Consider the following 12435-nt stretch of genomic DNA (forward strand, 5'->3'; position numbering starts at 1 on the left):
TCTTCTTGTCCAAACGTCATGATCCAGGGGTCTAATTATGAACAATTTTAAATCAAAGTAAGGATATAAATAACTATATAAATCATATATCTAATTATAATTTGTATATCCATGAGGTTTTCATGCCAGAGATCATATCCTCTAAGTTCTTCTACAGAAGTTTGCTGTAGAGTCCTCTCCTCAAGTACGGTCATATAGAATTTGGGGTTAAGGCTTTCTTTTATAACCTGTAGCAATTAAATATCTTCACCCAATAGCCATCTTCTTCCCAGAAATGCACTTTTCTGTAGAACCGTGCAGATTCCTTTTACTGTTGTGCTTGGTTAGGATAAGAATGAGCAGGAAGCACAGTAATATTCAGTAATATTCAGTTCCTATGCAAAATTAATAATAATGACCAACAAATTATGTTCACCGAATTGGCAAGGATGTTTAGCATTGGAAATAGTTGTACTTCATATGCAGCTGCAATAATGTTAGCTTTAGGTGAGAAAGTACTTTCCTCTTCTCATTTTATGAACAATAATATCTTTGCAGTCTTACTGCCTATGACCACAGCTATTATGGAATATGGGAACCCCCTGCTTTTGTGAGGACTATGGGAGGATGTCCCAAGCAGGGGTGTTTTGAGTAGGCTTGGCTTACAGTAAACTGTAATTTACTTTAGATAAAAAAAACCTGTAGATTAACTAAAAAGCATCATTCTGAAATGATGCTTTTTAGTTAATCTAAAAGCATTTTATAGATCTTGATTAGCTTATGAATAAAGCACACTGTAACACAGACAAATGGGATGGAAGTATTTAAGCCTTTAAGTTTTGCTTTGTTCAGAATTTATGGAGATATCTGATGCTGAGAGGGAAGGATTGCCAGAAGGAGGGGCAGAGACACGGGGAGCGGACTCTCATTCAGTGCCTTTGGTCGGAAGGTCACTGCACTGGCCGCAGTGTGCTGCCCAGTGCATTTGAGGAGAAATCTGACGGCGTGCTGGCTTCTGGAAAAGTCACACGAATGGACCCGGTGTGGGTGAGGCCGTACCTGCGTTGCACGTGCAATAAGCACGCAGGAACTATGGCAGGATTGTACGTGTCACATACACATAGGTACGTCTGCACCTGAGCATATATATCCTATAGCCTGCCCCGAGCGCGGCTCCCCATGGCCGGCGACCGGGACTACAGCTCCCAGCGGCCCCCGCGCACATCCCGCGCCTGCGCACGCGGGCCCCCGTGGCGGAGGCGGCTCCTTGTTCTACGGGCGGGAGACGTGCGGCGGCCGGACTACATCTCCCAGCGGCCTCCACGCACATCCCGCGCACGCGCAGGTGGAGCCGGCCCGGCCGCACTCCGCCGTTGTCGCCGTCGGTGGGTGGGTGGGGGAAGGGAGCGAGCGGGAGGAGGAGGAGGAGGGAGGGGGGGGAGAGTTGAGAGTTCACCCGCCGCCGTCGCTGCCAGGCCGGACTCATGATTCCCATATGCCCGGTAGTTTCGTTCACCTATGGTGAGTAGTGGTGCTCGGCGTGTCCGCGCTTGGGGAGAGGGCGGTGGGCGGGGGTCGGTCCTGAGGCGCCGAGTCTGACCCGGCGCTCCCGCGCTCTCTGTCTCTCTCTCCCCCTTGTCTCTGTGTGTGTCCCGTTCTTTCCCCACCGCCTCCTCTCGCCGGGCCTCCTGTCATGGCCCCGGCCGCCGCCGCCCCTCGGTCGCCGCCGCCGCAGTGCCCAGCCGGCTGGGGGAAGATGCCAAAATGGCCACCGGCAACTACTTTGGATTCACCCACAGCGGGGCTGCTGCCCAGTACAGGTAAACACCGCCGCCGTGCCCCGGGAGCCCCCAGGGCCCCTCTCCCCGGCCGGGACCCCGGGCAGCTCCCGCCCCTTGCCCCCTGCCGCGGGCTGTGCCCCGACCCTCCTGCCGCGCCCCGGGTGTGTGTTCTTATCTCCCCGCACGCCTGGGGGAGGGAGGTGGGGCTGGGCACCGCGGAGCAGGAGGAGGAGGGTGATCAGCAGCAGCATCGGGTCCCCGGGCCCTTAGATTAAAATGGCCACTTGCAGTCAGTCAGCAGCACCGGCGAGTCACCGTGTGCCGCCCCCAGGCCCGTCTCCTGCCTCAGCTTCGGGGAACACAGGCCTTGCTCCCCTAGGCTTTGCTGTCAGTGTGGGAGCACGGAATCCCATCTAACGTAGGTTGGAAGCCAACCTAGGGGAGGCTGAATGGATCAGGGAGAGAAGGAGCGCCGGAAAATACAGGGGACTTAATCCAATTGAAGTAATGTTATGATTGATGTGTCTAAGAAAGTAGAGAAGGTACTTTTAGGGACAGATACCTTTTTAAAAAGTGTCCTATTCTGTTTTTTAAGGCCAGGAGCAGTATTCTAGTGGAACTTGAGGTGTACAGTATGCATACCTGTGTCTTATCTGTCTAGATAGATCTATCAATACAGATCTGGTGTAGACTCACTGCCACAAGTCTTTGTATCTTTGTAACAGTTTTTATTCATCTAAATTGTGGCCAGAGTGTTAGAAAGTAACTGGTAGCATTTATTATATCTCATTTTCTGACATCAGATTACTTAATTTGATAAATACAGTCAGGAACATATTTCTTAAAGTCCACGTTTGAACCTTATGTTGCTCATTCCATAAATCTGTAATAAAGACATTCCTTGATCCCTAAGTCATTGTGAATGAGAGAAAAACCAAAAGAACAAAGCAAATATATTGGGGATTATTAACAAATGAATGCAGGTATGTGCTACGAGTTAATAAAAATTGCATACATAATGTAGTTTTAGGAATGTACACTTCTGTGGAGGTGTTGGGATCACTCCAAGTCTTTTCTGTTGATTTTTTTCCTGAGCATGAACATGAAGTACGTTAAATACTCCAGTGTTTAATAGAAGATTAAACTTAGCTCATCTGCTAGTTCCCTTGGGTGCTCACAGTGTGTGTATGTGTTTACATTTTATATTATAATTACAGAGAATTTACAGGACACATATATAGGATTTTTTTTTAAGTATAAAAGTGGATAATTAACCGAGATCTATATGTCTGCAGTTTTGAAGTGCAGATGAATTTTTGAATTAATGTTTTATTGTGGGGCTGAGGTGGTCTTTAGGCTTAAGATCCTGAACAACTCATTTGAAGTTTCTTTTTGAATTGCAGTATAAAGATGTATAATTGGAATGACATTCAAGTTCAATACTTGTTTTCATAGTTGATCCTAAATGTGTTCTTGAGAAAATGGAAAACAGATCAAAAGCTTTTTCCTTCGCTATTGTAAGTTCAAGATACTGTTTTATTTCGTATCAGTTAAAGACTCAATGTCCTGTAAATGGTTTGTATATTTACCACATCTGTAAGTGAAGAGACACAGCAATCAGTGCTTAAGCAGTCCTTTCCTAAGAAGGAATTTAGTAGTTTGAGCTGAAAACACAACAGTCACTTAAAATGTTTGAAGGGGAAATTACTGTCACAAAGCAGTAAGGACCTTGGTAGGTAGAGTGCTGCAAATCATGTATTCCACTCCAGTGTATTTGAGAAAGAGATTGTGGTGGAGCATGGTAAGATTTAATATTACAAGTCCTTTAAGTTTGTTTCTAGTGTTTTAAGTGACAGTTCATAGAAAAAAAAAATCACTGTGTTCTTGGAAACCAGGACAATAGATAAACAAACAAATGCTTTTCTACATATTTAATACATAGAAGAGCCTCATAAATTGTAAGAAATAAAAGGTGATTCTGGTTGTTGTACTAATCTACGGATTTTAAAAAAGTTGCTTAAAACAACAAGTTGTTTTAGGAGAGCAAATCACACTTGCAGTTGAAATCTTTAATTCTTTATATGTGCACCATCTAGAAGTCCTGACACTGTAGTTTTATAGCAAAAAACAGAAATTCTAATAATAAACACAATATTGGTCACATTTTTGAAGGATCTCTTTTGCCAGAATGGCTGTGAAAAATTCTGATATTTTGATAGACTATTAGTCTGTAACTTCATTTGCAGACTAATAGTCTATTGCAGAACCTACAGTGATTGTCCAGTCACCTGCCTGACCACTTGAGGGCTGGCCAAGCTCAAGCACGTTGTTAAGGGCACTGTCCAAATGCCTTTGAACACTGACAGACTGGGGCATCCACCACTTCTCTAGGAAGCCTGTTGCCGTGCTTGACCACTGTTTCTGTACAGAAATGCCTTCTAATGGCCAATCTAAAGCTCTCCTTCTGCAGCTGTGAACCATTCCCACATGTCCTGGCCCTGGATAGCAGGGAGGAGAGCTCAGCACCTCTCTGTGCCCTTCCCCTCCTCAGGAAGCTGCAGAGAGCCTCAGCCTCCCTTTCTCCAAACTGCACAAGCCCAAAGCCCTCAGCTGCTCCTCACAGAAAGTTGCTTGCAGCCCTGCCAGCAGCTTTGTTTCCCTGCTTAGGACACATTCAAGGACCTTCACATCATTGCCCAGCTGCAGGGCCCAGGCTGAGGCTGCCCCAAGGCTGAGCCCAGCAGGATCATCCCCTCTGTGTGCCAGTTGTGCTGTGCTCAGTGCTCTGGGATGGGTTTTCCCTCAGGGCTGCCCAGGCACTGCTGACCCACACTGAACCCAGCCCAGCTGGCCCCACATCCCTCTGTGCTGCTGTCCAGCCACTCCTCTCCCACTTCATACCAGTGTCTGGCATTACTCCATCCCAGGTGTGGAATCTAGCATTTGGACTTGTTAATGCTCATTCCATTTAATGACTGCCCAGTGCTCCAGTCTTATCTAGATCCTTCTCCAAGGCCTCTTGTCCCTCAGAAGGTTCCACAGCACCTCCCAGTTTGAATCATCAGCCAACCTGCTAATGCTGCACTCAGCTCTTGGTTGCCAGACATTTGTAGCCCCATTCAGTACAGCCCTTTGAGCACTGCTGTCCAGCTGGTTCTTCACCCGGAGTGCTGTGAACCTGCTCATCCCACAGCTGGGCATCTTGTGAGAAGCGTGCTGTGAAGGACAGTGTTAGCAGCTTCAATCAAACCAGAATTGCATCCACTGCCTCCCCTTCATCCAATAGGCAAATGACCTCATGATAAAAGGTTAGGTTGGTTAAGCAGGACTTTCCCATTGTGAACCCGTGTTGACTGTGACAGATGATTGCATTGTTCTTTAACAATTCTTTCACCTTCCAGTCGCAGTTAGTATCTCCATAATTTTTCTAGGAGCTGAGGTTACACTAATAATTCTCTAGTCCCCTGTTTCTTTACTCACACCTTTGTAAACAGGAGTAGCGCTGGCAAACTTCCAGTCAGCAGTGACCTGCCCACACTCCCAAGGCCTTTGGTAGATGGTTGAGAGAGGTCCTGCTGTAAGGGCTGCTGGCCCATTCAGTGCACTGGGCTGAATCTCATCAGGGCCCACAGAGATGTGGGAACATTCAATTGATAACTGAATGTTCTTTAGAATGTCCCTTAGAATATCAGTGTTCACTGTTGTGGATCTCCCACTCAGAAGACTCAAAGGAGAAAATCTGCTTTACTAAATAATAGCTGAAAGGTGCTTTTAAGGAAAGTTCCTGTATTTAATTCTAGACTTGTTGGAGACCAGTATAAACCCTTTGAGAATTGTAGTTCCTCAAAATGACAATATTCTGCATTATTAGTAGTGAATCATAGAATCATAGAATATCCTGAATTAGAAAGAACCCACAGGGAACATCGAAGTCCCACTCCTGGGCCTGCACAGGATATCGCCAAGAATCACACAGTGTGCCTGAGAGCATTGTCCAAACACTTCTGGAACTCTGTCAGGCTGTGACCACTTCCTGGGGAGCCTGTTCCAATGCCCAGCCACCCTATGGATGAGAAGCCTTTTCCTGATACCTAACCTAAACCTCTCCTGACACAACTTCAGGCCATTCCCTCAGGTCCTGTCACTGGTCTCCTCTGCTTCCCCTTATTAGTGTGTTGAAAACCACAGTGAGGTCTCCCCTCAGTCTTCTCTCCTCCAGGCTGAACAGACCAAGTGACCTCAGTTGCTCCTCACACATCTTGCCCTCCTGACCCTTCACCATCCTCCTGGCCCTACTTTGGATGCTTTATAGTAGCTGAATAGTCTTTCTTACATTGGTGGCACCGAAAACTCCCCCAGCACTCGAGGTGAGGCTGCCCCAGAGCAGAGCAGAGCAGGACAATCCCCTCCCTTGCCCAGCTGGCACTGCTGTGCCTGATGCCCCCAGGACAGGCTTGGCCCTCCTGGCTGCCAGGGCATGGCTGGCTCATGTTCAACTTGCCATCGACCAGAAACCCCAGGTCCCTTTCTGTGGCACTGCTTTCCAGCCTCCTGTTCCCCAGTCTATCCACATGTTCAGGGTTGCCCTGTCCCAGGTGCAGAATTTAAATTAAAAACTGAAAAGGCAGCGGAGCTATTATTGGCATAGAAGTCGCTGTGTCTTCCTGGAATTCCAGTTTATCCATGGCCATGGTGAATCATTTAAATACTCTCTCATTCTTCACATGAAGAAGAAATTCAAATTTGTCGAACTCTTAAAATTAAATACTGATATTTGAAGCAGTTACAATGGCCAGATTAGTAGCTGCTCAGGTGGTAAATCTTGCATTTGGAAAATTTAGGAATACTGGGTTGTTGCTGTTTTAACCCCAGCTGGCAACTAAGTACTACACAGCCTCTTGCTCACTTTTCACCCACCCTGGTGGGTAGGAGAATCAGACAAGTAAAACTCCTCGATTGAGATAGGAACAGATAATAGTTGAAAGAAAATAAAGTGTAATGATACGAATTATAGTAGTAATACTAGTAAAAATAATAGTAGTAATGAAGGGAATAGGGGAAATAAAACCCGAGAGAAGAAAGCAATGCACGATACAATTGCTTGGCACCTGCTGGCTGATGTCCAGCGTGTTCTCCAAGAACAATCAGCAATTCCTGGTCAAATGCTCCTCGTTTATGCACTGGGCATGATGTTCTATGGTGTGGAATATCCCTTTGGCCAGTTTGGGTCGGCTCTCCTGGCCATGCTCCCACCCAGCTTCTTGTGTACCTGTTTGCTGGCAGAGCATGGGAAACTGAAAATTCTTGACTTAAAGTGAACCCTACTGAGGAACAACTAAACCATGTGTGTGTTACCAGCACGATTCTCATGCTAAATCCAAAATACAGCACTGAACCAGCTAGTATGAGGAAAATTAACTCTACCCCAGCCAAAACCAGCATGCAGGACTGGATAATATTTACTGTTGTGACAGTATTATCAGTAAAGTTCCTTCAATGGATCAGATAAGAAGAGGAATAGATGACTGTCTTTATAAATACCAATTTTTTTAAAGCATACTTGAAATCTAGTTTCATATTTAATTAAAGACAGCAAAAGAGCTAAGTGCCCTTTAAACCTGTAAATAATGTATTAGAAGCATTCTTGTTCCTTTCAGTGTTATTGCTGCATAAAATTTCCTGCTACCCTACTCATTTAAAATTCTTTGTGTGCACTACCCAGTAATAGTATGACTTACTGAGAGAAGCATTAGATTATGCAAATACTAATTCAGGAAATTTCTCTATTACAAGACCTTTTCAATTCATGCTTTCTGCTAGTGGTGGTATTAGGGCCTAAGGTTATAAACCTGCATGCAGTGCAAACCTCATTTGTTACTTATTTAAGTGATTGTACTAATTCATCTGTTTAGGAGCCTGAAATAACTGTGGAATTTGGTGATACTAGTCTTCTTTGTGTGTGTGCTCTGTGTATCGTCTGAGCCACTATGTATCTATTCAGTTTGAAATTAACACCCTAATATTGGCTTGTCTTTCCCATGTAAAGTAATATTAGCATGCTTGGTTCAGTGCTGGAGAGAGGTATAGTTATGCTTTTAATCATAATTTAGTTGGTTAAAATGCTGATGGAGAGATAGGGGCATTGAGTAATGTTTGGACAGAGAGGTGTGCAAATGTGATAGTTTCTTTTAATTAACCTTGTGTTATGGTTTTGGTTTCTGTTGAAAAGGTGAAGAATTTTTTTAGTGTTTTGAGTTTCATTTTGATGATATTCATACTGTGTCTTGCTCTAATGAGACAGGACATGGATGGGAGATGCTTGGGTAGTTAGGAATGATTTGTTAACTTTGAATTGCCTTCAAGCAGCGTGAATATTACTGAGTGTGGTGAGCCATCACAGATAAAGGCAATTTTAGCAGTTCAGGTTCAGAGCAGACCACAGTGCTTGTGAGTTCAGGTTAAGATGCAATCTTCTAGGCAGCCATATGGAAGTGAGCTCTTGCAATTACACCTGGTTTGGAATTCAAATGTAGTGCACCATGTTACAGTATATTCAAGTGTTGCAGAACAACAAAAGAAAGTGAATTGCTGTGCATGGGTGAGTTGTCTATTGAGAATTGATTGGGGGGTGGAGTGTTCTTTTCACAGTTGCTGGTATTTCTAATTACTTTTGTCTTCAATGTCTGCCCAAGTTAACTCTTCCTCATCTAGATACTGGTTTGAAAAGTATTCAGTCTTTCAGAGGTGTTAGGGCTATAATTAACACAGGCATACCAGACCAAGCTTAAGGTATCACTAAACGTAATTCAGTCTTGTGTTGGTGAAAACAGGATAGTTAAGGACAGCGATGGATAGGACTTCCTTCTGAAGATAGCATGTACTAGTAGACTTAAATTCATGTTAAGGAAAGCATTTATTCATCTTACAGTATATGCACTTGTGTTGGTTTTGCTTAGCCCAGAATATCAGCAAGGTATCTTTAGCATTTAACAGAAATTTAAACCCTTCAAAAGCTGTTTTAGGCTTGAAGAAGTGGCTGAAGGGTTGGGAGATAACGTACCCCTGTGTTCATGAGTTAGTTTTGCTTATCCCCGTTTTGCTAGGGGTGGGCAGGGGCACAAAGATGGCTCCTGTGTGTCCTGTGTGAAGGTTCTGGAAGTTTTGCACGATGTGCAGCAGAGCCAATCTCTGATGGCTCTGAAGATGATGGACATGCTGCCGGCCAAGCCTGGGCCAATTAGAGATGTTAGTGACGCCTCTGTGATAACATATTTAAGAAGAACTCAAAACAATGTGAACATACACTTCTTTTTAGCCAGAGGAGGAGGAGGTGAGAATACGTGAGGGGAAAACAACATGGAGACACCAAGGTCAGTGGAGAAGGTGGGGGGCGGGGAGGAGGTGCTCCAGGCGCCAGAGCTGAAAACCCTCTACTAGCTGTGATGCAGACCATGGGGGGAGCAGGTGGTCCCCCTGCAGTCCATGGGGTCCTTGGGGGGGTGCAGAGATCCACCCGGGGGGAGGTGCCCACACCAGTGCGGGTGGATGCCTGGAGGAAGCTTTGGGAGTCCCAGAGGAGGGAAAGGCTTTGCTCCCGAGATGGAAACAGCCTGGCCTTGGCTCGGAGGTCTGCACCCTGTGGACAAGGACTCATGTTGCAGCAGATTAGGGCAGGCTGATGTTCCTGAGATTTGGACCCACACCAAAGAAGTTCTTAGAGGACTGCATGGGTGGGACCCCATGGCAACCCCTGAGGACCCCTCTCCCTGAGAAGTGGAAGAAATTTCGGTGATGGACTGACCAGAAAAAAACCCCACACCCTGTCCCCCCACCCCGTGCTGTTGATGGGAAGGAGGGAGGGAGGTGAGCTGAGAAACGGTGTCTTAAGAGCTTATTTTTACTTCTTATTTGCTTCCTCTGACTCTGTTTAGGGTTAGGTTAGCATTAAATGACTTTTCAACTTTAAGTTTTCAGCCTGTTTGCCCTTCGGTGCATCTTCCCCAGTTCCTTATCTCAAGTCATGAGGCCTGTGTGTTCGGTGTGTTAGTTTTTTTCCCCTCTGCTCTGCACAGTTGTGGCAGGAGAGAGCAGAGAGAGCAGATATCTTAAGTGCCTTGCATTTGGTCAAGGGCAAACCACGACAGCACCTTACTCTAAAATGCTTAGACAGTGAAAGTAATCATACCACAGGATGAAGCTAAAAACTCAGAAGGCTTGCTCTGAGTACTTTATGCCCATGCTTTCTTGAGTTGTATCACATATTGATGCATACACATTCTTAGCAGAAGATACTTCTCTTGTGAGTGAATATGACAGAGCTGTGTGGAGCTGATTCTCTTTTGGTCAACCAATGTTAGTCTGAAGTGTTATGCTAAACATGCTATTCTTGCTTAGTGTACATGAGAAGCCTCTAGTACTGTTGTTTCTGAAAGGATTTTGATGGACCTCTTTTCAAATCAGTGAGGTTTCAGTCAAATGAGATACACCAACATTAGAAAGGCAATAAGGAGCTCTGAGTTTGTTAACATGGGTTGTATGCCAGTATTGCAGAAGGCTATAATGGGGAGACAGAGAAGGTAGTAATTAAGGAGGAAAGATGCCTCGAGTCAGAGAAGCCTTTGTCATTTTAAGGAGGGAAGCCTGCCAACTAGTTGAAATTTGCAGCAGGCTCTTGTCGTTAGGAACTGAGCACTTGGGGAAGATTTTCTGTTAATGGTATAGTTATGTCCTTTGTAGTTGTATCCCCAGAATGGATTGATGGTTGTAGGCTTGACTCTGGGGTGTTAAATTATGTGTAAAATTTTGTCTTCTACTAAAATACAACAATGGTAGCTTAAAGCATAGTTACATTATTGGTGCTAGAAAAGCAAAGTAGTAGCTTAAGGCAGGAAATACGGAATGTTTTAACAATTTAGCACAATTTTCCATACTAGAGAAGTTTCTTTCCTTTTACGGAGAACTTGCCAATTTTAGTGTTTTTTCTGTTTAGTATCTTCATTAATGGTCCAGATGTTAGGGCAGAATGTACTCTCGGCAAGTTTGCTCATGACAGAAAATGAAGAGGAGTGACTTATGTGCCAAAGAGTTACAGTGACATCCAGAGGGACTTCAAAGGGCTGGAGAAAAGGGCTGCCAAGAATCTGAGGAAGTTCAGCAAGGGGAAGGGCAAAGTTCACCATAAAAGAACAGCCCCATGCACCAGTATATGCTGTGGGCCACCCAGCTGGAAAGGAAGAGGACCTGGGGGTCCTGGTGGACACCAGACTTGAACATGAGCCAGCAGTGGGTCCTTGCAGCAAAGGAGGGGAATGGGCATCCTGGGATGCATTAGGCCAGGCATTACCAGGAGGGCGAGGGAGGTAATCATTCCCATCTTATACAGCCCCTGTGAGGCTACACCTGGAATCCTGTGTCTGTTTCTGGGCTTCAGTACAGGAGAGATATGGACATACTGGAGAGAGCCCAAGAAGAGGCCCACCAAAGATGCTGAAGAGTCTGCAGCATTTCTCTTATGAGAAAAGGCTGGGATAGCTGGGACTGTTCAGCCTGGAGGAGGGTGAGGGGAGTCTTCTTAAAGAGTATAAATACCTGGAGGAAGGATGCAGAGAGAACAGGCAGGCTTTCTTTCAGTGTGCCCAGTGTCAGGACCAGAGGCAGTGGGCACAAACCAAAAGATGGGAGGTTCCCTCTGAACATGAAGAAACACTTTTGTTATGAGGATGACTGAGTCCTGGCACACGTGGCCAAGGTAAGTTGCGCAGTATACATCCTCGAAGATACTCAGAAGCAGTCTGGATGCAGTCCTGGGTGTCTGGCTATAGGTGACACTGCCTAGGAGGGATTGGACCCCTGATGACCTCCAGAGGTCACTTCCAATCTCACTGATTCTTTGTTTCTGAGATTTTGACAGGGATAATGTTAGTAGTTGCTCCTTTTTTAAGCAGGTGTAACCTCTCAAGCTCAGTTCTTTTTGTTTTGCGTGCTGTCATTCAAGGCTGTTGAATAGACTTGAAAAAATCAACTTTTTGAAAAAAGCAGTGGAGGCAATGGGCTGTCTGTTGTGTGCAGCTGAGCAAAAAGACATTGACACAGAGCATATATTACATCACTGTTACAGACACTTGCAGTAGGTACAGTGAACAAAACATGGCAGAATTTGATTTGATTTAAATTACGTTGTGAGAGTAAATGTACAGATTATCAAAGAAGAAAGGTGTGTTGAAAACACAGGTTCTTAATCCTTGAGGTGAGTTATTGATAATTACATGGTTTAGCTATCTGGTGGCAATCACTAATTTGTGTTTGATGATGCAAAGAAGTTTTTAGAGCAAGGAAGAGGAAGGGAAAACTCAACATTGCTACAAAACCCTGTCTTTTTTAGGCTTGATGTAGTTGAACCATAGAATGCATTACTGCTGAAATTTAGCAGTATTCAGGAGGATTGCATATTTGCATGCGTTCAGGCCTGTCTTGGATTCCTGGTTAATTGCATTGCAGTGTTCTGTTCACAAAATAGTAATAGGAAAAAAAATTTCTGTGAAGTTCTAAGAAGATATATTCAAATACCGAAAATTTTATGCCTGTAGTGAGGGACAGGCTCTAGAAATACAGAAGCAAAATCACTCCTGAAGTACAATGTACTGTAGTGTGACATTTAATTTCACCATTTTATGCT

At 44.9% G+C, this 12435-nt stretch overlaps 1 protein-coding gene across 5 annotated transcripts in view; it reads left to right on the forward strand.

Moving 5' to 3' along the window:
* The first annotated feature begins 1356 nt into the window (after positions 1-1356).
* The window catches only part of ZFR (zinc finger RNA binding protein), a 48614-nt gene continuing 37535 nt past the window's right edge, over positions 1357-12435 (forward strand). For 3 of the 5 annotated variants that reach the window (XM_085043391.1, XM_085043392.1, XM_085043395.1), the window contains exons 1-2: positions 1357-1500; positions 1715-1799. In XM_085043391.1, the coding sequence (XP_084899517.1) occupies positions 1464-1500; positions 1715-1799 (122 nt within the window). In that variant the 5' untranslated portion in view covers positions 1357-1463. Of the gene's footprint in view, positions 1501-1714; positions 1800-9060; positions 9131-11464; positions 11509-12435 lie in introns of those variants that run through there. The other 2 variants (XM_085043394.1, XM_085043393.1) reach the window with 2 other exon arrangements.

The sequence above is a fragment of the Lichenostomus cassidix genome, chromosome Z (assembly GCF_008360975.1).
Source record: "Lichenostomus cassidix isolate B80296 chromosome Z, HeHo_3.0, whole genome shotgun sequence".
Taxonomy (NCBI): Eukaryota; Metazoa; Chordata; class Aves; order Passeriformes; family Meliphagidae; genus Lichenostomus; species Lichenostomus cassidix.